The sequence below is a fragment of the Sus scrofa genome, chromosome 10 (assembly GCF_054392235.1).
Source record: "Sus scrofa isolate SSC_HxYL_T2T_F1_AM1 chromosome 10, Sscrofa_HxYL_maternal_Yorkshire_Landrace_v2.0, whole genome shotgun sequence".
In the NCBI taxonomy this organism is placed as follows: domain Eukaryota; kingdom Metazoa; phylum Chordata; class Mammalia; order Artiodactyla; family Suidae; genus Sus; species Sus scrofa.
This window is the reverse complement of record NC_139392.1, coordinates 95,116,521-95,142,717: the sequence shown is the minus strand read 5'-3', so window position 1 is coordinate 95,142,717 and position 26,197 is coordinate 95,116,521. Positions and strand designations below refer to the sequence as shown.

The following is a 26,197-nucleotide window of genomic DNA, read 5'->3' as shown; positions in this document are numbered from 1 at the left end:
TCCTGACCCAGAGCCGGCCTAGAACCCCAGGAATAGCCCTTAGCCTGATGCCAGCCCTCCGGCCGCCCTTGCATCATCCTGTCTTGTCTTTTGGTCCATCTGGTCTAAGAGCCGAACCAGCAGGTCCTGGATCTCAGCCGCCCTTGCCCCCACCCAGCTCACGGCCACGCATCCCCTCCAGAGGGCCAGGCGCCCCTCACAGCCGTGGTGACTTCCTTCAGGCCCCCAGACCTGGATTCCAGGAGTAAAACCCTCCTCCTCCCTGTGGAACCGGCCAGTCTGGGGCCAGGCGAGGCCCCTGACTCCCGTCCTCACGTCCACCAGGCTGGTCTTCAGACGGCCAGGCTGTGTGCGGTGGCTGGGGGGGGGGGGCTGGTGTCTGTCCCCATCCCCCAGGGGGTGGGGGGTGCTTGGGAGGTTTGGTGCTGGGGTCCGCTTGGGAGTTCGCTCCTGGATGGGTGCTCACACAGGAGCAGGTGGAGGCAGCGCGTGGCCCTGTGACCCCCGAAGTGGACTCGTGTGTTTATTGCTGTTATTTTTCGGGGCCCTGGGGACCCTGCCCGGAGGCACCAAGGTGACGTCGGACTCGCTGGTCCTGCTACACGGTCCCCGGAGCGCCTCCTGCTCCTTGGTCCAGAGATGCCCTGCGCCTTCTGACCTTCCAAGGGTTTGGGCGAATCTTCCCTGCCAGCAGGGTCACCCCAGGGAGGTGGCGTGTGGGGATGGCTCTTACCGCTGAGGAGGGGCCGGTTGTGCCGGTACGAGGCAGGCAGCTGGCCGACGTCCTCCGTCCTGCGGCTCATCACCCGGGAGAGGTGGCCGGTGTGGCGCAGGCTCCCGACCACGATGCTGTGCAGGTACACGGGCTCGATGAAGTGGCAGAGCAGCGCCCCCTGCAGGCCCAGCACGTTCCACCTGCGGGAGAGGGCGGTCAGCGGCGGCCGCGCGCGCGCGGGGTCCCCGGGGGTGGGGCCGGGGGCGGCGCATTCGTGGACCGCGGACCCTTCCCTGGAAAACAAGCTGTCAGAAGGGGCGGTGGCCTGGTCCTCTCTGAGGGACTTGAAATCAGGTGAAAAAAGAGACACTCCCGGTGAGTGTGGTGTGCTGTTTGTGGTAGGTGGGAACCGATTTCTGTTTAGGGAAAACACGTCTCCTGCCTCTCGCGTCCCTGGGGTGGCCTGACCTCTGCCCCGAGCGGAGGACAAGCTCCGCTCTTGAGATGAATGCAGCTCTGGGTGGGTGTTTGCTCCTCCCGGCTAAGAGGCGGGACTTTCCCCCTAAATTTTGGGGGTACGAGGTCACATGTATCTGTTACTTAAGACATCGTTTTGTGGTTTCCACTCTAAACACCAAGCTTAAAATCAGCCTCCCCAGCAGCAAGCGTGATGCAGCTAATTTCTTCCATCATTGTTCTTTTCATTAATTAACGTTTCTCCGCTGTTGGAGCAGTTACGGTGGGGCCTCCAAGCCGTGCGTTCCTTTTCATGATTAATAAGGAGTCACCCCAGCTCCCTTTCCTGAAGCAGTCAATTAACACACAACTCTTCCCATTAATTACCGAGCGCAGAACCCAGCAGGCCCTACCTGGAGAGTAGTCTGCTCGGAGAACCTGTGACACCAATTGCCTTAAAAAGTTCTCTTTAAATTTTATTCCAAAAACACAGGCAATTTAGCTGGCGATATTAATTTGCCTCGGAAGCATCGAGGTGAATGAGAAACATCTTTTAATCTCATGCAAGACGAGGCAGCCATCTGGCGGGCGAGGGCTGGGGGGCGGGTCCCCCCCGTCGGTGCAGGCCATTAAAGTAATGTGCTCACCCACATAAAACTCAAGTGGAATATAAAAGGCGATATTTATATACAAACAATTTAGTCCTACAATTTAAACCGTCATTGGTTTTATGAAACGTTTACTTTAGTCTATCAGATTTGCATAACTTCACTTAAAAAAATAATTGTGGTCATTTGTGTGAGTCGTGGTGCGTCTCCCTGGAAGGGGTGGACGTGGTCTGGGCTCGCCTCCGAGCACGCGCCCGGGCGGAGGCCGGGACGTGTCCTCAGAGCTGACCCCGGGCCTCTCCGCCGGGCGCCCGCGCTGCCGCCGCGACCTTTGCCTCCAGCAGCACAGGACGGGCCAGGCTGCGTTCTCGGGAGCCTGTCTTTTCCCCACTTTTCGCCGAGGAGTTAGAGGATTTTCACAAAACCCAGGTCTCTGAGCTTTTCCTGGCAGGCACTGCCGGCGGTTTTGAGGGCAATTGAGGCACTGGGCTCCTGGCCTTAAAGCCAAGACCGGTGCCTCCTGGCGGCACCAAGGACAGACCCAGGGGTGAGGGGACCCCCGTCCGGCAGCCCCTGGATGGCTCCTCGAGGCATGCGAGGCTGGAAGGTGGGCTGAGGGAGGCACGCGGGTGCAGAGGCCAATTCCCTGCGCGCTCGGCGTTGAGGTTACGCCTCACCCTCTCCCCCCGGGACCGTGAGGCCCCAGCACAGTGGGTCTGCAGTCCCTCGCTGGGTCCGGGGTGGGGACGGTGGAAGGGCTGTTTCTTGTTGCGCATGGTTCGTGAACTCCTGAACCCTCCTCATCAGCTGGAAGCAGAGAAGGGGCGGCTTCCCGTCGATGACGAAGCCCTTCTTTCTTTCCTTCGGGCCGCGCCCGCAGCACGCGCAAGTTCCAGGGCCAGGGGCCGAATCCGAGCCACAGCAGTGACAACGCCAGGTCCTTACCAGCTAGGCCACCAGGGAACTCCTTTTTTTGAAAAGCTCGTCCCCACATGATGCAATGAGTATTCCAGAGGGGACACCCCTGTGCTGCAGGCTGTGCCCAGGCTGGCTTTGAACAGAACTTGTGGAGCGTGTGTGAAGGGCTCTGATGCTGTGGGGTTTTCCAAAGGACAGCCAAACGCTGCGCTGCGTGTGGTTCCCTCCGAATAACCTTTGTAGTCGAGAGAGAGTCGGCTCTCTCCTTGCCCGGCTGTAGGAATTTAAGTTATTCAGACAACGCATCAGTAAGACCAAACGTCTTCCTCGGGATAAACCTGAAGTTTTCAGGATTGAATGGAAAACGCCTCTTCTTTCGTTCAAACAGCCAATATCACTGTCGTGTTGACAGAGAAAAAAGTCCCATGTCTAGTTTTCAATATAGATAATCCCTGAATACACATATTTTTGTCTGTCTGTCAATCACTCAAATACCAAAGATACATGAGGGAGAGATCTCGGAAAAGGCTTCTTTCTTTAACCAGAGACCCGATCTCCAGGCCTGGGGCACTGATGGCAACCATCCCAGGACGCCCCCCGCCCCCGCCCCCTGCGAGGCTCCTGCGTGTGGCTGAATCCGAGGCCACACTCCCCGCTGTGGGTGGGCAGCTCGTCTGCCAGGCTCACCCCGCGACGCGGCTGGGGAGACGTGGCCCCCGTGGCGGTGAGCATCACCAAGGCCCAGGTTTCCTTCCATCCCGTGTTGTCTGTGGGCAGCTCTGCCCGTTACCTGAAGGTGCAACCACACCCCTGCGGGAGGCCCGAAGGCTGTGCTGCACTCGCCAGGCCAGGGCCGGACCGAGTGGCAGGATGGAGTGAGGCTTTGAGGCCCAGCTGTGGTTGCAGCGCTGGGCGCCTTGGGCTCGTCTGGCGGGGCGTGGGAACCTCCAGCTGCTGGCACCCCCGAGACACTCGGGTTGGCCTGGGTGCAGCCCCCACCAGTGTCCTCAGGGTGCCCGGGCAGGTCTAATGCGAGCCGGGGGCCAGGGCTGGCTGCACAGGTTCCGGAGCCTCAACTTCAGGTCACCTCTGAATCCCGACACCAGGGGCAGGGTTACCCTGGCCACGCTGCTGCCACAACAGCCCACACCGAGGTCCCCGAGCAGGGCCAGCACCTCGCCACCATGGAGACTCCTTGGGCACCCACCTTCCTGTCTGCCAGCATCTTCCTCGGGCTTCGTGAGCACAGGGACGCCGATGGCGGCTCTGGGAGCTCACCGTGTGGACTCAGTAAAACGCCAGCGGTGCACAAGCAGGGTCATGAGAGGACCGTTTACAATAACAAATCACAGGAACCAAAAACTGGACGGAACTGAACCGCCTCTTGGAAGGGCGTCGGTTGCTTGAATTAGGTCACATACGTGGACAGAATGTGGTCTGACCGCCCAGGCTGTCCGACCTCGGGGCCTGCCCCTCTGCTCCCTCCTGACGTCCCCACTGCCGCCTGCTGGCCGTGAACTGGTCAGGTTGGGGCGCTTGCTGCCACAGAGACAGTGTCACCTCCCTTCCCTCACCTGTGCTGTCACCTCCGTGGCCCCCCCGGGGGACCTGCCACCGTGCCATGGAGGATCCTGGGGCTCCACGCAGGGGCGCCTGGCCCATGGCAGCGCTAGGGTGCTGTCCTGGAAGTGGGTACCCTGTCCAGCCCTGCGCTCCCGGAGGCCCAGGGCAGAGAGCACTCAGCTTCTTGGTTCCAGCCCCGAGAGTCAGGCCACGGCAGAGCCCTGGCCTGGACACATCTTGCTATGGGCCCGAGATCCTGCGATGGTGTGACCTGTGGCTGCGGGTCACGTGTCGAGAGTCTATGCAGGTCCTGCTGACATAGGTGACCCGATGGGTGATGCCAGGGTGGCCGCCACTGCGGCCTGTGAGTGCCCAGGCCTGTGGGGTCAGGTGGAGGCAGGATGGTGTTTATCTTCAGGTTACTTTCAGCTGGAAGATGCCCCTTCCCGTCACACAGTGAATAGGTCCTCTCTCCGCATGACCCTCTGGCTGGTCTACACCCAGCGAACTGGCCGGTCCACACCCAGCGAACTGGCCAGTCTACACCCAGGAAAGCAGGCTGGGGCTTCTCGGGAGGCCAGCACCATGGCATCAGGCTCCAGGGCTCTTCGTTCCAGCCTCCCGCTCGGGTTGGGTCCTGGCCTTGGGGGCGAGCGTTGCCCAGACCAGGGGCGGGGGCTGCGTCTCCGGGGTCCCGCCTCAGCAGCCACCAGCTCTGAGCCCCTCTCAGAGGCACGGCCTCTCCTTCCTGTGACGGACTTTGTTGCTTGTCTGTTTACTGGAGACACCCCGTCACCCGTTCTCACTCCTGCGGGGACAGAAGCGGTGGAGTAAAGCTGTGGGCACGCTCCCGGGTCTGGCCTCCCTGTGCTCCGGGTCCGGGTGACACCTGTGCTGTTGGGGAAACATCGGTGGCCTTGTCTTCTGCCACTCAGCCGCGCTCCTGTTTCCCTCGACGTCCGCGGACATCCGCGAGGTCTCCTGTCGCCTCATCTCCAGTTCGTTTGGCAGAGATGGTCCTTCTGAGTGTTTGGGGCGTCCGTGGGCTGATGCGGATCTGAGCGGCCTCCCAGCGCTGCTGCCAAGGTGATGCTGGAGAAGCCTCACCGAATTTGCCCCGCGGCGCTTCCGTCCCTGGAGGTCATGGCAGGTTCCCCAGAGGCTGCAGGGGAGGCCCGCGGTGTTCTCTGAGGAGGAGCAGTGGTTCTGAGCGATGCCCAGAACCTTCAGGGCTGGGGGTTTGGTCAGCAGTTGTGCATCTCGAGGTTGGAAACGTGAACACGCTCCCACCTGGTTTCAGTCGAGCCGTAGGTAAAATCACCTGGCGGCCAGTGAACCTGGGGAGGGGGGGCTCTCCCCGGCTGGGCAGGGTGTGGGGCCCGAGAGCCCCACCCTCGGGGAGGGACTCTCCCCAGCCTGGGGTCTGCGAGCCAGAGGCCAGAGGTGCCAGTTCCCCGGGGAGCTGCCGTCATTTCTTAGAGTCCATTTTTATGGAGAAAGCGTTAATCTGTTCCTTTAAAGACGCTGCAATCAGTAATCAGGCTCAGGTACTTAAAATTAGAAACCACATCTAAAGGGACATTAGTTCCAGGAGATTTAGATTTTATATGCACTCAGATCTTGATTTTTAGAGACAAGAGCAAAACTTCCTCCCTGGTTAACCACCCCCCTCCGGAGGCCGGGGCGTTGGCCTGTCGGTGACAGTTCAGATCGGCACGGCCAGACACCCAGGGCAGGTCCCCGGGCACGTGGGGGGCACGGAGACGCCTGTCCTTGGCTCAGAGAGGGGCGGGGCTGGGGCTCTTTTACCTCTGAGCTGAAGGAAACGCCCCTGCCCACGGGTGCGATAACCCGCCTTCAGCTGTGGTTTTGCAGGTCGGCTTTCCTGGCCGTCGTGGTCGTGGTCGCTGAACAGCCCACGTGGTTTGGTTCCGTCTGCACCAGCCTTGGAGGGCGGGGGCATCTTAGGAATCGATTTCACTGTCACTGTATCTGGCGCTGTAATTTTTCTGAGCCCACACGAGAGGGGCTGGAGGAATCCCACGTCCCTGGAGGCCATTCCACAGAGGGGGCTGAAAGCGTCCAAGTTTGCTCCCAGGCCTGGGGCCCAGGGAGGCTGGGCCTCTGGGCCCCGGAGTCCCTCACAGTCTCGACAGCCATCCCCTGTGCGTCTGTGTGACCCCGAGGCCCTGGGGCCTCTCGTGCGGGTACAGTAGCTGCGTTCAGAGCCGCCTTCGCTCCCCATCCTGGGCTCAGTCCCACCTCCTAAGGTCACACAGTCACACTGCCTGGTTCTGGACACAGGGACGAGGCAGCTCTTGGGCAGCCATTCAGCCCATGCCACCTGCTGTGGGGCATTGGAGCATCCTGCTGACGCTTGTTTTCAAGAACGTACTGTCTACCCTGTCCCAGGGACTCTTTGCGAAGCTCCACTTTGGGAATATAGCCTAGTAAGCACTCAAGAGATTTGGAGAAAGCATCCGGTGACGTTTTGAGGTCGAGACTCAGGCACATCTGTTGGAAGCACCCAGGTAACCAGCAGCAGGAAGTGCCCTTGGCATGGTGCCTGTATGCACATTCTCAGGACGTGAAAAGGAGCCTGAGCACCGGATCGGACTGCACGCAAACTGCTCCAAGCAGCAAGAACCTGACTTCAGGAAAATGCATGCAGGGAAGAGGTCGATGCCCGTGCGGCCCGGGTGCTGCTGCGGTCTGTCTGATGGGACGTCGGCTGGTGGGCTTCCTGCCTTCCCACGTCTCCCAGTGTTTCCTGTTGTTTCCAGCAGCAGGTATGAGGCACGGCCTGGTCACACCTTCCTTTCACCTGGAGGCACAGATGTGCAGTTGCAGGTGTGTTCGGGCCCGAGCCACGGTTTCTCGGTTTCTGCGGTTTGGTTCTGTTTGCGGAGGAGCTGTTCACCTTGGCTCCCCCACCTGCAGCGCCCCAACCAGGTTTCATCTGCAGCATGGAATTTTGCACCAGGCTTTAGCTAAAATTTCCTTTTGGCTGAAAATCTCACTTTCAAAAGACTTTCATGGCCCAAGAATTTTCCTGGCAATTCCAATGGCTCTGTTCTGCACAAAAGAAGTCAGATTTTGCTTTCCGCTCTGTCAGTATCAACTTGTGTTTCAAGGAAACCGAGTAGCTGGCCTATTCCAATTGAGGCCTCGGGTGTCTTTTTCCGTCAAAGGGAAGAAAGCTCTCACTGTGACCGTGCCTTCTGCCCGCATTGGATCTGCTGTGTGGGGCGCTTGGCGCAGGTCCGTCAGACTCTGCAGCCGCCCAGAGCCAGAGACGTCCCAGGTGCTGCTTCCCCCCGTGGGTGGGATCATCACCACCCCCCATCAGGTCCAGGCGTGCTCTCGGACCCCGTCAGGGCGCCCTGGGAGCAGGCCTGGGCCGGGCAGCCTGAGCCCGGGCTCCCTCGTCTTTGAGGTGAGTTTGGTCACCATGCCATCACGTGACACGGCAGCCTTTCCCCGTGGAGGCACCTTGACCACTGACGACACTGCCCAGAGTCTCCAGCACAGGTGTCACCCTGTCTGTGCTCTCGGGTCCTGGGCGGGTCCTGCCCCACCGCTGGGCTGTGTGAGTTCTGCTGAGCGTCCACAGTGGCCCAGCACTGCCCACGTCCACGTCTGCACAATCCTGCCGTCCCACTCAGCGCGAGAGATGCTCCTGAGAACCGAAAGGCCTCCAAAGAGGCGTCACGCTGCCCGCCCCCATAAAGGGCTGGGATGGACAGGGGAGCCTGTGCCCCCACCCCGCTCCCTGCAGATTGAGCGACAGTGGCTTCAGGGTCATAGCAAGTCCAAAGCCCCGTGGAGAGGGCCGAGGAGAGGCCGCCGGGAGGCTAGATGACAAGCCCGGAACTGGGGAAAATGATTGTGGGGTGGCGCTCCTGGAAGAGCTTCTCGACGCGTCACGGCCCGCCCCGAACCACGAGAAAAGCTCCAGGCTTTCTGTAGCATGCTTTGTGGTGACCCTGTCTCACCGGTGACTGTGTAAAATGATTCCAGTTGCCATTGATGGCATCCCGCCCTCCGAAGAACACGGCTGGGTCCAGCCTATCCGGGCTCGGCTTCCGCGTGACTGATGCAAAGTGGTACCCGGGCACTGGGAGTGGGAAGCACTGCAGCGGGCGGGTTGCTTGGGTCTTTTATTGTAACTGGCCCAGCTGACTCTCCGTGGACGGCAAAGGGGCCGGATGCACGGAGAATTACACCTCCCGCTAGTGGATGCACTTGCTCTGCCTTAATTAAACGAACCGTTTCATTCGTTTGTTTCCACTTTCGTACCTAAAAGTCTCATGAAATGGTTGACGAGAGACGTCAGCCTCGCTTTTCAGACAGAACTGGGCCTGTGAGCAGAGTCTCCGTTACAGGCGCGTGTGGCCTGGGCCCCGAGCGCACCTGGGACAAGACCCTGGACAGTCCCTGAAGGAGGACCCGTCGTCGTGGAAGGTCACAGACACCCCCTGACGCTCGCGGGCGGAGCGAGCGACGGTTTAGCTCTGGCGCCAAGGAGGGCAGGAGTTGGGGCGTCAGGCTTTTAAAAGGGCCTTGGGTTTGCTTTGTTTACGCGTCCCGCGCCGTCCCTGGGTCTTGGAGGCACAGCAGGGCCTGGCTGCGGTCACGGTGCAGAGACCGCGTGGGGGTGTCGCCCGGATCCTGCGCCTTCACGGGGCTTCGGAGCAGAAGGACCGTGACTTGCGGAGGAATCCCGAGCCCCCGGCCGCGCGCGGGTTGGCGCCCCTGCTGCCTTTGTTTTAACGGAACTTCGCGTGTGAGCGTATGTAATTCAGGGTTTGGTAACTGCTGTACCCGACACCTGACGTTCCCAACGGCCTGAACACACGCGCTCCCCGGGTACAGGCTTTGCGCGCGGGTCCCGCAGGCCGGCCCGGCGGCTCCACGCCTTCCCGGCGCAGCCTCCCCTCCGCACACGGAGCCCGCTGTCCCCTCTGCGTGTGTGTGCCAAGGGCCCTTCCCTCTGACCGGTACGTGAGCCCCGCCGAACGTCCCTTCTGGACGGAAGAGGAAACCGTCGCGCCCGTCCTCCAGCGGGCGGTCTGCGTGCTGTGCTCCGCCCCGCCGCGCACCCCACCCGCTCGCGGTCCGCAACCGTCGGCGTCCCGAGCTCCTGCCCCACACGCCCGTCTCGGTGCTCGAGCAGCCCACCCTTGGCAAGACCAGGCGGAGCGCCCCCAGGCTGACGAGGCTGTGAGGGAGCCGGGCCTCTGCCGGACCCCAAGCTGCTGGCGTCTCGCCTCCAAGTCCATCGTCACGCACACGCGGCCCCGCGTGGCGGCACCGGCGACCCCTGGGGGCCAGACCTCAGGTGCAGAAGCAGAGGGTGCGGCCAAGGGGGTCCTGCGGTTCCAGAGCAGGTCACAGGGTGCAGGGGGAGGGAGGATGACGGGCGGTGGAGGTGGGGAGAGACAAAGACGGAGGGAGATGGAGACGGAGGGAAGTGAGAAGAGGGGGAGGACGGCCCCTGGGGACAGCCCCCGGGAGCTGGGCGGGGCTCCCAGGAGACGGAGTTGGGGGGACGTGGTGCCACGGCTGCTGCCTCATTGTGCCCCCGTCTGGGCACCACTCACTGGCCACCAGTTTGGGGACGGGGACCAGGGGAGTGGCAGGGCCATCGTGGATGAATCTGGGGACCCCAGCCCGCTCAGAGCCCCTGCGTGGCAGCATCTCCAGTGTGCACTCCCCTCCCCCGCCATCTAGAACCCTCCTCAGTCCAGGACCGGGCCCGGACTCCGTTTTCTGGTAGATTTTGTTAGAAAGAGCATCCTTGTGAAGCTGTGCATGCCTGTATCACGCAGGCTTTGTAGCAAGTTTAACTTGCTGTCTATTAAAGTTTAAGATCCTCTGGCATTGTCTCGGCAGAAGCTCAGGTTGCTGCTGGGGCGTGAGTTTGATTCCTGGCCCGGGAACTTCCACATGCTGTGGGAGCGGTCCCCCTCACCCCAAAAGTTCAAGGTCCTAGAGACAGTGCAATTTACATTCTGTGTCATTAATTCCCTTCACTTTCCTAGGGAGTCAGATCATTCAGAAACCCAGTGGCACCTTAGGGCAGCAAGAGAATTTCCTTTAGGGTGAGAGTTGCTGATGTGCCCCTTTGCTACAAAGGAAGGGGGCCCTTCTTCTGACAGATGGGCCAGCTGGTGCAGGGAGCAATGCTGTTTTACTGTCACTGGCTGGGGCGGGGTCCCTCCCGGAAGTAAATGGCCTGTCGGTCCTGAAGTGTTTGCTAATTTCCCTCGAGAATTCGGACCCCTGTTGGCAGAGGCTGAGGATGTGCCTGCGGGCAGGCCAGGCCGGATGCTGGGCTGCGGAGGTGGGGCTCCGAGTGCAGGTTAGTCTGGCCTGGGCCCCAAAGCCCCGCCGCCACGGCTCCGGGTCCGCCCGCTCTCTGATGGCTCTGCCCTGCTCTCTAGGGCGGTGGGCCGTCTGGGTCACGGGCTGCGAGCTGACGGGTGCAGGGGCTCAGCCAGCCCACAGTCGTGCCTGGGGTCCAGGGGTGACTGGGCTTCCACCCGCAGGCCAGAGGAGGAAAAAGGCGGCCTGGGGCACCGTCGAGGGGGCCAGCTGCCCTGACACCCTCCACGCATGTCCCAGAGACATCTCATAGGGTGACACCTGGGGCAGGGGGCTCGGGGCCGACCCGTCCAGACCCCCATCCCTCACGGCAGCCGGGACCTCAGAGTGTCTGTGGGGCCAGGGCAGCTCCTGTGCGGGGAGAAGAAGGCGGCCGTACCTGGCGATCTTGTCCGTGCAGGACATGGTGACCAGCTGCTCGCCCAGCAGGACGCCGTCCCACGTCTGCACCGCGCCTGGGCCCCGCACTGGCACCGTCCCTTCTCCGGACTCGATCTTCGTGCGCAGGTGCCCCCGGAACTTCCTGGCCAGGTGCTTGCTGCTGGTCACTAGGAGACAAGAGGGCGTGAGGGCGCGGGGCCGGCCAGAGACACGGGGTCCCGGGCAGAGTGGACGGGAGGAGGGGGTGCCTGCAGGGGCTGAGGATGGGCAGTGCGCTTTGGACGTAAGGGCTGGGGTGGGACCCGCGGGCTCGGGGCTCCACGTCTGGGCCAGGCTTAGCCGGCTCTCAGCAAAGGGCTGGCCCGGGACCGTCAGAGGCCCTGCAGCCGACTGGTCTCCTCCGCCCGCTGGACCGGCCGCCCCAGCGCTGAGCCGTGTGCAGGTCGGCCAGCGTGGAGCCTCGATGGGTGACGCTGTTCACAGACACCTCGTGTGGGCTCCGTGATGTTTTCACACGTCATGAGAGGTTCCTCTCATCCTCTCCAGCCCCTTAAAAGACGTCCGTGCTTGGTTCTCGGGCCACACAAAACCGGTGGCGGGAGGGGTCCTGGCGGACAGCTGGGGTCTGCGTGCCTGGTCTAGATTTTCACCCTGCTACACTGTGCCCTAGTTGCGGAGTCTCGGAAAAGTTACTTAAAACCCCTGTGAAAGTTATTTTGCCTGAAAATGGGGATAGTGACGGTACTGGCCTCACAGGCCGAGGATCAAATGAGACGGGACAGGGGAGCGAGCTGGCCGGTTCCCGCTACGCTCCAGGGTCCAGCTGAGGCTGGCACCTGCCACGTGGGAAGCGACGCCCCCAGAGGGGCCTCAGCACGCACGCCACCTGTGCTGCCGCCTTTCCCTCCCGGAGCCCCCGGGACCTGCACACTCACCACAGTTATCTGGAGAACTAGCTTGAAAAAGAGGAAGACTGAAGTTCTTTTTTCTTTTTTTTGAAATAAAGTTCTGTACATTTAGTCTGGATTATATTGCATCATGGAAAGGCTTAACTGCTTGGCATACAAATGTACACAGCATGGCAGAGTGATGCACCAGCATTTATGAGCCCGTGATGACATGGGGGACACTAAATGCCGTCTGTGAAAGCCTTCTGTAGAAGCTTTGGAATTTGTGGAAGTGGAGTTCTCTTCTCCCTCGTTTACCCTCACCGAAGGCACCAAGGGATAAAAAGCGTTTGGGTTTCTTCTCTTACGGATCTCGAAGGAGGGCCTCGTACCTTTGCTCGTGGTTTCTAAGACCCCAAGTTCCTTCGCTACATATTCATAGTCCCCAGAGGCATCTCTGGGGACGAGGATTGCTGCGCTCCTGGGAGGAAGCAGACTGGAGAGGTTTCCAGTTTGCTACCAACCCGGTGGGGGAGGAGAGCCCGGGTGGACGGGCCTCTGGGGGACCGAGCCTGGGTGGCCACAGCCAGAGCATGTCCAGGCCTCCTGCGTTAAATGGCACCAGGAATCAGACGGCAGTGACGCTGCTGCTGCTGGTGACAGTGGGGATGGCAGTGAGGGGAGGGCGGTGACGGTGGCGACGGTTTTGGTGATGACTCTGATGATGGTGGTGACGAGGACGAGAAGATGACAGTGAAGATGATGAGCTGAACACCGGAGTCCCCGTCGTGGCGCAGTGGCTAACGAATCCGACTAGGAACCATGAGGTTGGGGTTCGATCCCTGGCCTTGCTCTGTGGGTTGAGGATCCGGCGTTGCCGTGAGCTGTGCTGTAGGTCGCAGACGCGGCTCGGATCCCGCGTGGCTGTGGCTCTGGCGTAGGCCGGCGGCTACAGCTCCGATTGGACCCCTAGCCTGGGAACCTCCATATGCCTCGGGAGCGGCCCAAGAAAGACAAAAAGACTAAAAACAACAACAACAAAAAAACCTGAACATAAACTATTTCACACGACTTAAAAATATTTGAGCAAAACTTTTGTTTGACCCGACTGTTTACGTGGTCCTGGGAGCTGTTGATCACGTCAGCTTCCTGGGGCAGGCAGCACTGAGGGAGGGAGGCCTGACTGAGTTTCCATCCTGAAAGTCCTCTGTGTGGGCTGTTTCCTCCAGGAGCACAGTCCCTGCTGTCTCTCTCTCTCTGGTAATTACAGTGTCCTCATCCTTCTCTCCACGCTTCAAATTTTGTGCCATTTTCCAGACACTGAAAGCTGCTTATTATAGTGTAAGGCTCCTCTGAATTCTTACCCAGTGCTTCTGTGCAGCTAACTTGCCATGAAGCAGACTTTATAGCCTCTTAGTGCCATGGCAACCTGGAGGCCTGGCTTGAATAGCAACCGGTTTCTAGGAGTTAACTTCAAGTTTCCAGGTAGATTAATTTTTTCTGAAGAGCCAGGTGCACGAGGTGCTCCTAAGAAGTGTTTATTCTCGGGGGTGTTAAGCCTCGGCTGCCCTCTCCAGCACACGCCCTGCTGAGCGCGGGCAGCCCAGGGGGTCTCACAGCCCGTTCCCCCCAGCGCTTTCCTGCCTAATTGCAAGAGGCAGGAGGGAGCTGAAGGAGCCACTTCAAGCAGAACAAAATGCCAATCCAACCAGAAACTGCGGGAACTGACCTGAAACAATCTGCAGTGGATGTATCGTGTGCCCAGACAGCGGAGGTGTGACACGTTAAAGTCCTGCCTGCCTGGATGGGTACCTGCTCCCCAGCCCGTGAGCATCCTCGCGTCCGACGCCAGTGCTCCGAGCCACTGGGCTGTTGACAGGGGTGGTGGCTGCTCACCGAAAACCCTCGCCTCTGGAGACGGATGTCAGGATAAAGTGGGGGAGTCGGTGATGTGCCCGAGAAAACTGCTGAACGGGGGGGTTTTAGTTTCTGGAGAGAATCATGGAGACGGAGATACGTGGTGCCTGAGGACGTCACGGGGGAGCAAAGATCTGGCTGAAACGGGAGGCGTGGCTGCTGCACGGGGAGGGGGCGGGGGGGGCAGGAGAGGAAGGTGCTACTGTTAAGCAGCAAGTAGAATTTTAACCTTAACACCGTCTCCAAAAGGAGCATTGCAGCAGCTGTACCTGCGCAGCGTCTACTCTCTGGGGTAGGCGTGAGGTCTGCAGGTTGTGTCGTGTGGTCACGTGCGTGTCCGTTGCGTCCACCTGGGGAGGACGGCGGAGTGATGAGGGCGGATTGTGAGGCCTTGGAGAATGGGGGCCAGGCTTCTGCTGTGCGGCGCCGGCGTCCACCCTGCTTCCTTTACCCTCCGAGCAAGGGGGCAGCGCAGCAACTCTGTTCGGAATGTCCCTACCTGCAGTTACTGCGCAGGTGTGTCTGTAGGTCCCGTGTGTCGGGCAGCTGTTGTGGGGGCGGGGGGGTGCGTGAGAGAGAGGGCGGGGGAGCGCGCACCACCCCTGCCCCCCGAGCAGACAGGTGTGCAGGGGCTCCCGCAGACCGAGGGGCAGTGAGAGCCAAACTGGCCCAAGGGATGGGGACCCGGCCGGCGCCGTGCTGGCCAGAGGAGGGGGCTCCTGCTGGGTGGGGACCCCTGGGGGCAAGGGCCCAGCACGTCTGTGCTCTGCGCCTGGGGACCCTATGACATTGCCGTGACCTTCAGGGTCAGGCTCCCTGGGCCGCTCAGAAGCACCGGCCCCCGGGTCGTGGGGCAGTCAGGCTGGGCTTCTGCGGCTGACTCTAGGAACGTTGCTGTTGCCTCTGCCCTGGCGGGGGTCCCAGGAGCAGGGTCCCGACCACCTGCGCCCCTCCCCCGTCTGGCAGAGGAACCCCCCCTCCGTGGGAGTGAGCCACCGGCGGGCCGCCATCCCCTGTGTTACCCAAGTCTCCCTAAAGTGAAGTGACCCCTGTGCGGCTGTGCCGGGGGCGGGGGGCGGGGGGCGAACACCGAGCAGGCAGCCGACAGACAGATGCGCCCAGGGCCACGCTCAGCCCTGGAGGCCCTGGGAGAAACGCTGGCTGAAACTGCAGGGGCCTCTGCCCATTTCTGCAGGCACATCTGCAGCAAAAATGAGAAAAACGCTTCATTCTGCTCCTTCTACCCATGCTTGCCACATCTTAAAAGCACCACAAAACTAAGGACCTCTGTGTCTGGAGGTGAACCCCAGGGCGTGGTGGGAACTCCCTGCTTGTTTTTCTTTTTTCTTTTTAGAGCTGCACCTGTGGCATATGGAGGTTCCCAGACCAGGGGGTCTTATTGGAGCTGTTGCTGCCGGCCTACACCACAGCCACAGCAACGCGGGATCTGAGCCGAGTCTGCAATCTACACCACATCTCAAGGCAACGCCGGATCCTTAACCCACTGAGTGAGGCCAGGGATCGAACCTGCAACCTCATGGTTCCTAGTCAGATTCGTTTCTCCTGCGCCATGACGGGCACTCCCTGCTTGCTTTTCTAAATGTCTGGTTTTGCAAGCTGGAATCAAAGGCCAAGAAGGCAGGTGGGCTGGGCTGGCCCTGGGCAGAGACCCACGATCTGGGCACAGGAATCGGTGGGAGGAAGGGCCGCCCCAAATGTCCGAGGGACTTTTCCTCCCAGAACCGGAGGGCGGGGGCTTCGTGAAGCCAGACTTTGGAGAGAAAATGCGAAGATGGTTCCAAGCAGCCGTCTGTCCCGCCTGTTTCACAGCTGCACATGGGGAGCAGGTGCCAGCGGATCCAGCGACCCCGGGGGCCCTGGGGGGGGGCGGCCAAGGCTCCTGCCCATATGGTCGCGTCCCCCGGCCTAGCCTCCCCGTGGAGGGACTCCTTGAAGACGCTGACGCTCAACAGGTTCCCTCTCGTCATTCGCAGCCTGACTGGATTCTCCTGCTTATTTTCCACAGGGAGTTGTCCTGGCCTCAGTGTCTGCATCTCCCACATTCTGGATGTTGAAACCTAACTCCCAAGGGGGTGGTATCAGGAGGTGATGTGCCATGAGGGTGGAGCCACCACGGGGGCATCAGTGTTCTTGTAACAGAGACCCCAGAAGAGTTCCCGTCGTGGCTCAGCAGTAATGAGCCTGACCAGGATCCATGAGGACTCGGGTTTGATCCCTGGATTTGCTGAGTGGGTTAAGGATCCGGCGCTGCCATGAGCTGCAGCATAGTTTACAGACGCAGCTCGGATCCTGTGTTGCTGTGGCTGTGGTGCAGGCCGGCAGCTGCAGTTCCGATTCAACCCCTAACCTGGGAACGTCCATATGCTGGGGTGCGGCCCTGAAAAAAAAGAGGGGCCTCAGAGAGCTCCCCCCCCCCCGCTGCTTCCAGGTGAGGTCACAGCGCGAAAGCGTGAGAATAAACGCCTGCTGTTTGTAAGCCGCCAGCCTGTGCTGTGCGGAAGGGCAGCCGGGCAGACTCATGAAAATGTTCCTGGGATGCTGTTAGGGACACGTCTGTCCCGCTGCTCCCCAGAGGGGAGAGCCATGGGCTTGGAGGAGAGTTGGCACAAGCAGAGGGCACTTTTCTGGACCTGCACCCACTGCGTTGGAAAAAGAGGTCAAGCCCACGCAGGGTTTGTGCAGAGCTGTTTTCCTGCACCCCTGCTCTGTGGTGGGGGCGCTCCCTCTCCTCCCCTGGGTCAGCGGGTCTGCACAGGCAGAGCCTTCCACGGTCGGGGGCGGGGGGACCTCCTGCTGCAGGTTCCGAGCCGGAGCCTGAGCCTGGGGGGCCCATGTCTCAATCGGGAGCCGACCCCTGTGTACGTCGGGCCTGCCTCGTGCTGCTGCTGGGGTGGATGCGAGTGCGTGTCTGCGGGTGCACTGCGTGTACACGGGTGTGTGTCAGTGTAGACTCTCCTAAGGGCACGTGGGGAGACGCTGACGTCCCGAGACGGCGCAGAGGGGCCACACCGTCCTCCCCACGGGAACACAGGGTCGCTGTGTGGGGGACGCACCGTCTGTGGACACCTGCTCTCAAAATTCCTGGGGGGGCAGGTCCTGCCAGTGCTCACACCGCCTTTGTGGACGGCTCTGCTGGTATCACCTGCCACCGGCTCGGCTGGAAAGCCGAGCTGGACTCTCCCCAGGTCGGAGAGGAAGGTGGACGCGGGCAGCCTGAGTCTCTCCACCCCCACGCGGCTCTGTCTGTTCTGCTGCAGTCTGTCCTCCGTCCTGGACACGGGGGCTCCCTGCCCTGCTACGGGGGGGGGGGGCCGCCCGTAAAGAGCCCTCCCTGCACGTCTGGCTTCTCGGCGCCCGGACGCGGGGGCATCGCAGCCGGGGCTGTAGAGGCCAGTGCCACGCTGCAGCACGGCCTGCCCGGCCCGGCCCGCCGGCCCCAGGCCGAGGGGCGGTTCGGGGCCGAGGGCCAGGAGGCGGGGGCACTTACGGTCGGCGGTGAGCTCGTGTGGCGAGTTGAGCCGCGCGTCTCCGCAGGGGGACGCGCTCACGTAGAGGTGGAACAGGACGTTGTCCCTCAGCCGGTAGCCGCCCTCCTTCAGCCGCACGAAGATGGAGCGCTCGCCGTCCTCCCGCCGCTTGCTGGGCAGAGACAGGGCCCGGGTCAGCCCGCCGCCCGCCGCGGCTCCTTCCCGCGACCCTCCGCCCTCCGCGGGCAGCCGCGGGCCTGGCGCAGGGCCCATGTGCAAGCAGACGGGCTGCAGAGGCGACCGACACGCTGCCCTCCCTCCCGCCCCTCTCAGGCCCTGCAGCCCTGCAAGCCGGGTCCTCCGCAGCCGGGACCGAGGGCATGGGCGTGCCCCCTGGCCGACCTGGGGTCCTTGCGGGCTCCCGGTCCACGTGGCCACTGTGGGCAGCCGGCTTCTGGCTCAGGAGAACGGGCCGAGGGCAGGGCTTGGCAGGACGCGGCCAGGGGACAGCGCGGGGACAGCCTTCTGCATCGGCCGTGCCCACGGCAGCGCCCGGGCTCCCGCCGGGCTCAGAGCAGCCTGGCTGCGGCCCCTCCCGGCCCGGTCTCACCAGCCACAGGCGGCGCCTTCCTGCTGGTCCTGCTGTTTTTACACGTTCTGCCCCATTGGTGATGGATTCTGAGACAGGCAGCAGAAGAGACATTTTCTTCCCGGGAAACCCTCGGGGCGTCCCGCCAGCCTTTCTGCTTCCCTGCCTCTGCTCCTGCTGTTGCCAGCCCTCCCACCCCCACTTTCTCAAAGCACAGGACCCCCCGCCCCCCTCCAGGACCCTGGAGCAAAAAGCCCGGCCCCGGCGTTCTGTAGCCGTTCCTCCGCCAGGGCAGGGACCCAAGTGCCTCCCGCCTTCAGCCTGGGCCCCGTTGGCCTGGGCCACGGTGACACACCCAGAGGTAGGGGTATTGGGAAATAGTTCCGACCCGGCAGCTGGATATTTAGGAGAGAAACCCTTCCCACCCTTGGAGAGGTTTCCAGTTCTCTTGCTACAGGCGGCCAGGAGCAGGGGAGCAACGCGGACCAGGGCTCGGACAGAAACACGCCGAGCGCATCAAGGCATCGCTGTCCCGTGGGTCCGCTTCGTGCCTCTGGGCCTCCCCTCCCTTCGCGGGGCTGCTGCACAAGCCGAGGGCAGGCACGAGACCCTCCCTGAAGCCCCTGAGGTCCTGCCACGAGTGGGTTTGGGGACCGCTGCTTCGAAGGGTATGGAAGGACAGCGATTACGGCAGAGGTGGCCACCCATGGCATGTGCCACAGCCTGCAGGGCTGCTCCTGCTGAGTGTGTTGTAGGGGAGATGCCCCACTGCAGGGGACGGCCTGCAGCTCCCTGCCCTGGGCACACTGCTCCGGGTCATTACAGACCCCCCTGCCCCCGCCTCCCCGGTCAACAGGCAGGGAGGAGGAGGAGGCAAGAATCGGGAGAAAGAGCCCGCCCCCTGCGCCGGTGGCTGTCGGGTGCCTGGGGACCGTGTCCAGGAAGGGGTCACACGGGCTGGGGCAGGGGCAGGGACAGCCTCCTGGCAGGAGGACAGGCTGGGGTGGACACCCGGAGCTGCCGCCTGGGCACAGGATGGGGGTTCCGGGGCAGCTGAGCACAGCGGTGGGGGTGGGGGAGCCCAGGATGAGGCCTGGGAGGGAAACAGCCGTCGCCTGGCGTCTGGGAAGGGGGACACCATGAACCCGCCCTGGAAGAAGCCTCCGACTGAGCAGTTCTCAGGATGAGGCTCCGGCAGGGCGGAGGGAGCACGGCTCCCCGGGTGCTCCTGCGCTCCGACGCACTGGCTGCGGGAATGCCAACCGCAGGCCCCTGGGACACGGCGGTCGCGCTGCCACCAGCAGGTGGCTGGCAGGGTCTGAAGCGCGCTCTTCGGCACAAGCCCGGCTGGGGCTGAGCAGAGGGAGACCGTGGTTCAAGCTCGACCGGGGCTGCTCCTCTGGGGGGGCCTCTGCGCCCCGTGGCCCGCCCCACACTTGGGGCCCTTGCCGCAGACCACCCTCCTGGAAGGCTGCCTCGGCCCTGGACGGGGCCCTGCCTGTGTTCGTGGGCGCCGCCCGACCCCCTTGCTCTGGGCTGAATGTACTTGGGATCTGGGTCCCCACGTGGAAGCCGGGCCCCCAGCGCGCGAGGTTGGGGTCAGGGAGGTCGTGAGGGAGCCCTCTTGACAGACGAGTGTCCTTGCGAGGAGGGGACACGGAGGGGGCAGTCCTCTCCAGAACCGCCCCCAGCTCTGCGCCCGGCCTTTGGCCCAGGCGGGGGCTGCCCCGCTGCAGCTCCCCCGTGGCCCTGGCCGTTTTCAAGGGGCGGCCCCGTGAGCAGGCCTGTCCCTGCGTGCAAGGCAGGTGGGCATCGCTAAGTCGTGTGCTGCGGTCACTCGTGGGCCCGAGGAGGCCCACGGGCAGGGCCACGCAGCGCGAGGATCCCGGGCCCAGCGCGTGCGCTCGCTCACCTCAGGTGCAGCTCCAGCTGCGTGTACAGGAAGTGGAGCAGCGCCCGCCTGGCCAGGACCTCCGCGTGGCCGTCGTTGACCACCAGCCCCCGGTCGTTGAGGTGTTCGCCGCTGATGCACTTGGTCCCCGAGGACAGCACGACCACCTGGGCCTGCCTGGTGTCCAGACCTGGGGACCGAGAAGGCGTCAGAGCCCGGGGCCCGCCCGCCCGCCCCCGGCCTGGCCGAAGGGGCCTGCCCCGCGTCCTGGGCTCCGCTTGGGCCTGGGGGTCCTGCGCCCCTGAATCTGGGTCACGCCTGGAGCCCCGCCCTTGTCAGGGCAGCGCCAGCGGCCGCCGGGCACCCAGCCACCCCAGGCCGTGGCTGAGGAGCGCCCCTGGATTGGAAAGTTCACTGATGGGTTGGTGTTGTGTGGGGTGGGTGGCGGCTCAGGATGAAGACACTGTGAGGACAAGCCCCCCTGTGCCACTGAGACACCGGTGCCAGCCGGAACCCCGTGCCGGCTCCCCACGTGGAGTGGCTGCCCCTCAGATCCCCCGAGACCCTCGCCTCTCGGGCCTGCTGGCCTTGGTGGCTTTGCCCTGAGTTTGGGCCGTGGCTCTGACTCTGCAGGGCAGGGCGGGCAGCCGAGTTGAGGGGTGGGTGCCAGGTGCAGCCGCCTGCCCCGAGGCGCTTGTGAGAGGACAGCCTGGCTGCGCCCCTCTTCACGCCCGCCTGCGAGCAGGACCCGAGGGACCTCAGCCAGCGCGTCCCTCTCAGAGCCACAGCGCACGGGCCGTGCGGGATGCGGGGTGTCCAGTGGGCTGGGCACAGAGCCGAGCGCGCAGGACCCGGCCTCGGCTCTGGGGCCGCGTTTCGGCTCTGGAAACAGGCCGAGCAGCGCGTCCCCAGCAGCGGGGACGGCGCGCCACGCTGCCTGACTCATGCCTCCCTCCCCGGAGGCCCGTCCAGCACCTCCCGTCTGAGATCCTGCAGGGCCCTCCACCGCGGCCCTGCCCGCTCCCTGGAGGGCTGTGCACAGCGGCTTCGGGAGCCGCTCAGGGCTGCTGGGGGAACCAGGGAACCAGCTTCCGTCTGCGGCGGCCTCCGCTGCAGCGGCGCTCTCACGTCCGTGTTAACGCTCTTGTGCTCGGGGAGGGTGGCAGCACAGCTCCCCGGTCAGGCTCACCCATGGGGCCGAGTTCTGACCCTGAGCCCAGGTTCCTGCCATGGCCACAGCCGGGTGACGGGCCTGCGGCCTGGAGACCCCGCCCTCCCTGTCTTGGTCTCAGTTTCCCTTACTCGCCACAGAAGGGACCTTTTCGCAAGAAAGGAGCAAACCGGCAAAGGAGCACACCTGACCTTGGTGGGTCTGCAAGGTGACAGGGCCACCAAGTCCCAGGGCCTTCCCTTCTCTCTGTTCACTGGCTCTTCCGGGCGGTGTCCCTGAGTTTGGAACAGTCCGACATTCCGGGAGCTCAGCCGGGGCACCCGAGATGCCACCCGGCACTGCCACCTGGCTGTTCACAGGCTCTGATTCTGGGTGGTCAGTCTGCCCGCGACAGCTTAGCAGCTGGCCGCACCCACTCCCGGGGCTTCTCCAGCAGGTCTGCTTCGGGCGCTGTGTCCTGGGAGGTGGGGAGCGGGCCGAGGGCGGTGACAGCAAAGTGCCCCCATGCTCCCGAGCCTGCTGCGCGTGCAGTCGGCTCTTCATACGAGGCGATGGCTCTGACTCAGAAATTCTACCTGGAGGAGCTGACCCCAGAGATCCCACCTCTGCCGTATGTGTCTCTGCCCGGGGGAGCAGGAGCCGCCTGCCCGCTGAGACAGTGACAAGTGACATGCTGCAGCCTGAGAAGCAGCTACCAAGGAAGCCGTTCCGGTGGGCAGGCTGGCTGGACAGAGGCAGGCCTCTGTCCTGGAAACAGCATCTCAGCATTTCTCAGCCACCTTGCTGCCAGGTGTCTATGCACGTGCAGGCGACCCCACCTGAGAACCAGGACCTCCTCTCTCCAGGCTCGGGTCTGATTGTCCGCTTTTGATTCTGCCAAGTTAGAGCTGACCCTCCCCCATCAGTCCTCACTGTGCTGGACTCCAGGCTCTGCCCCGTTCAGAACAGCTTGTGCCGAGAGACGCACCTGTCACAGGTCCACCACGCCGAGTAACACGGGGATGTTCAGACACCACACTGTCCCATCCCAGAGACTGCCCAGAGCCTGGGGAGGTGGCACCCGGCAGAAATGTCTACTCAGCAAAGTGCTGAGTGACAAGCAGCATGAATGCTACCCTCAGAGTGTCCCTGGAGAGACAGAGACAGAGAGACAAAGAAACAGAGGCAGAGACACAGAGAGATGGAGACACAGAGAGACGCGGGGGCTCCCAAGCTCCGTCTCCGGGCCGCCTCTGGGAAGCGCTGGCGTCTGTTCAGCTGGGGCTGAGCAATTCTTAGCCTGTTCCGACTCTGCTCTGATTACGGAGGAAAGTGATCACCCAGTTTCTCAGAATAAAACTGACGGTAAAACACACCAGCCGGCGTCCAAGAGGCACATGTCCAAAGCTCAGAAATTAGCGAGCGAACGAAAGCGTCTGTTTTAAGCCGCACAGACGCCCGAGGCCGTGCCGTGTAATTGACCCGACTCCTGTTTCCGGTGCGTGTCCGCCGAGTGTAATGACCCAGGTCCTAGGGTTTCCGCGGCCTCCCTGCAGGAAGCTGGGCTCTTGCGCAGTATCGGCTCAGCGTCAGGAACCCCGGCTCTGTCTAAAGGTCCCCAGTCCCCGGCGCTTTGTCCCGAGGACTTGCAGAGTTTCCTGCCATTTCACATCCAGTCATTATTTGCTCGAGTCTGCGTTTCATTCTCCGGCTTTTCCTGCGAATCAATCCCATCTCAGCTTTCTATTCTCTAAATTTCCTCTAATCAGATTCAAAGCAAGCAGATTTAAAAATGCTGGCTCAGGAGCTCCTCTTGTGGCTCAGTGGTTAACAAACCCAACTGATATTCATGAGGATGAGGGTTCGATCCCTGGCCTTGCTCCATGGGTTAAGGATCCGGCGTTGCCGTGAGCTGTGGTGTAGGTCACAGACGTGGATCCTGCATTGCTGTGGCTGTGGTGTAGGCCAGTGGCTGCAGCTCTGACTCGACCCCTAGTCTGGGAACCTCCATACGCCATAGGTGTGACTCTAAAAAGGCAGAAGCCAAAAGAAAAAAAAAAAAAAAATCCCGGCTCAGACGTGCCTGGTCTGTGATGCATGCACCTGGCTGAGACCCAAGGGAGAGATTCTCACTTTAGACAGGTGGGGGTGGAGGGGCCTCCCGTCAGGGTCCTGATTTTCTGTCTCCACAAATGGGAAGATTCCAGTGTCCCCACACTTTCATGCTCTAAATATTGCAAATGCACGATTTTAGGGAGATGGTTAGTTATGTGCAGGGTGTGTGCGTTGCCTTATGGATGACGCTACGTCTGCAGAGGCGCTTGGCCCACGAGGGCAGAGCCTGACCCCCCAGGGAACAGGGTTTGGGGTCAGTAACCCTGTTCCTGCCACACTCTTGAAACTTGGGCAAGCGAGCTTATCCGATGTGTCACCTGGAAAATGGGGACAAGAAGCACCACTGGGATTTCGAGGATGAAAGAGACGTCAGGGGTTTTACGTGTGCCTGCAGCACAGTGACGGGGTGGCCACATCTCGCAGGTGCTGCAGTTACCCTGCTCTGTTTGCTCTGCAGACACGCCGTTGCTAGAACAGCGCGAAAGAGCACGCGCTCCTTCACTGTTTCTGTCCACTACAAAGCACACATTCTTGTGTGAGAGCGAGAGGGTGTGTGTGGAGTAGCCGACATGCAGAGCAGGCTCAGGAACATCTGAAAAATAAATCGGACTGTGGCTCTGGGCTGGCTGGGAAACCAAGATGCAAGAGAGTTCTAGCTGGTAGCTTGGGCCTTATCATCTCAGAAGCGTGTCTTTTCATTCATTCATTCATTCATCCAACACGTATGGAGCACCCGACGTCTGCAGAGAGAAGGAGACGGGCACGCAGATGGGCACGCGGTATTCCAGGAGCATTTGGGGAGGTCTGGGGGCTTGACCCACCCCTAAGAGTGACGTGCTTTAGAGCTGGTGGTGGGAGCGGGAGGCTGGATGTGACTTGCCGGGGGTGGGGTGGGGGGCCTCTTTCTGGGGAGAGGCCCCATGGACCTGGAGTCGTGTTCTCCTTGTGCATGGCTGGGCTTCTGGAGGCGACTGTTACAGTGTCCTGACCGCGTGGAGGCTGCTTAGCGGTTTCAACGCTCAGGCTCGTGGCACAGGCAAAATACAGAAGACTTGGCCATGGTTTGGACAGAGTATAAATACCATCAGTTATGACAACATAATGATGCACTTATGGTGCAGAGAAGCTGGCCAGGACGTGACGGTTACCATGGAAACGAGAGGACCCAAAGTAAGTGTTACGTGCATTATCTAAAGGCACAGGAATTATAATACAGTAATGAAAAGGCCAATTTTAATCGTGTGACTCGATAGATCTTACTTGGAATGGAAAAATCTAGAAAGATAGAACCAATGAAGTATCTGGAATCATCAGAACAAAGATTAAAAGTGACTAGAAATGTCAGGCTCTGAGTTCGCTCGGAGCCAGAGGGTGGGTGGGCGGACACGGCTTTTCATTCGCAAGTTCTCTGTCTGAGTTTTTACCGATGACTGCATTATTTTAATCGAAGTAAAACCTGTTTTGTTCCTAAGGACACGTTTTTGCCATCGTATCTCTCAGAACGGCTACAGAATGGTCTCAGCCCCTGATGAAAAGACTCACGTGAGCTCACTGATGTGAATGAGCTGCCATCCCCCCAAAACCCGGGGCCACGGACCCCGTTCTGTTCCCCATAACTTTGATGTTGCAGCATGGTAATTAATACGCGTCTTATAAAAGCCAGGAGACACTTCACTCCTGCTTCAGGTTTCTTAGGTATTTGCTTGAACGACTGAAGGAGAATTAGGATTAAACTGCACATCGACTTTAAGTAAGTGAATACTTGAAAACATTTCCATTAGGAACTTTGTGCACTTCTGCCTAATCTCTGTTAAATCAATAGGTGCATTAAATCTTCTCTTTGTAACAGGAAAATAGGTTTCAGCAGTTGATTCTTCCATGCTCATAAATTACTGATTAGCATAGGTTTGCCTCATAATGTCTCACTTTGTGTAATAAATTTAGTTCATTTAGGTATATCGCCTGCACAGAGAACAGTGTATTCACTGGCCACTTTTTTTTTTTTTTTTTTTTTTTGGTCTTTTTTTAGGACTGCACGTGTGGCATATGGAAGTTCCCAGGCTAGGGGTCGAATCGGAGCTACAGCTGCTGGCCTACACCACAGCCACAGTGACACGGGATCCAAGCCTTGTCTGCGACCTACACCCCAGCTCATGGTGACGCTGGGTCTTTGACCCACTGAGTGAGGCCAGGGATTGAACCTGCGTCCTCATGGATGCTAGTCGAAGTCGTTACCGCTGAGGTGCGACGGGAACTCCCTCACTGGCCACTTTTAGGTGCCGCTTCCCTGCAAGTCTTTGTAAAACATTCCTGTCCCCAGGGGTTCTGAGAGTGGCTTTCTAGACCTCCCAGCGTGGAATTTCCCAGAGAAGTGGGAAGACACTGGACAGTCACAGCTCCAGATCTCGGAAATATTGAAAAACTACTCACTAGTCTTGCTGACGAGTGCTTGTGGGTTGGAATTACTTGCAGAGTAAAGAAGCAGCATCAGCTGGTTGTCCCCCACTTCCCGCACATTCATTGGTCAGCCCAGACGAATTTGAGCACATGATTCTAGAACCTGTGCAGACACACGCCTCCAAAGCGCAGAATTGGCCCCAGTCTGTGCTGTAGCCCCACAGCCTGCCCGTGCCCCTTGCACCTTTTATGTGGGTCTAACCTGCTGGGTTCTCGAAGGTAGCCCTGAGGCGTTTTGTTCTTTGCCCGGAGGCGGGAGGGCTCGTGCCCCATGGCAGGCACGCGGGCATCCCCTAAGAAGGGTGCTGGTGTGGCGTGATCACCGTGGGCTGGCGTCTTTCTAAGCGCTGGATGTACACAAACACCCCTAGCCTTCCTGGGACCCCCACGTGTGCTCCCTGACACCCCGGCCGGAAAGGTGGGGACGGGGCCCCAGGGAGCCCACCGGCCTGGCCACCTAGCTAGTTGCAGGAGGTGTGGGGATTTAAACCTGAGTGCCACCCCCAGGGCATCCTGCACTGCCACAGCCCCCAGGGGACGCCCAGTGGGGGGGGGGGGCTGCCGGAGGCGCCTCTCGGCTCCGCCTCTGGAGCCTTCCTTATTCTACAAGGGCTGGCGTTGGCGGAGGCAGGAGGGCGCGCCAGGGGCTCGGGCGCAAGGCCTGCCCGGGATTCA

At 61.2% G+C, this 26,197-nt stretch overlaps 2 protein-coding genes across 10 annotated transcripts in view; one reads left to right on the top strand and one right to left on the bottom strand.

Moving 5' to 3' along the window:
- ADARB2 (adenosine deaminase RNA specific B2 (inactive)) overlaps window positions 1-26,197 on the bottom strand; it is a 455,387-nt gene that overhangs the window by 13,046 nt on the left and 416,144 nt on the right. For 2 of the 4 annotated variants that reach the window (XM_021065069.2, XM_084980615.1), the window contains 4 exons: window positions 19,822-19,990; window positions 17,341-17,492; window positions 11,027-11,195; window positions 734-915 (listed from right to left, as the gene is read on the bottom strand). In XM_021065069.2, the coding sequence (XP_020920728.2) occupies window positions 734-915; window positions 11,027-11,195; window positions 17,341-17,492; window positions 19,822-19,990 (672 nt within the window). Of the gene's footprint in view, window positions 1-733; window positions 916-11,026; window positions 11,196-12,010; window positions 12,890-16,135; window positions 17,493-19,821; window positions 19,991-26,197 lie in introns of those variants that run through there. The other 2 variants (XR_014818186.1, XR_014818185.1) reach the window with 2 other exon arrangements.
- WDR37 (WD repeat domain 37) overlaps window positions 1-26,197 on the top strand; it is a 111,329-nt gene that overhangs the window by 80,324 nt on the left and 4,808 nt on the right. The window lies entirely within an intron of this gene.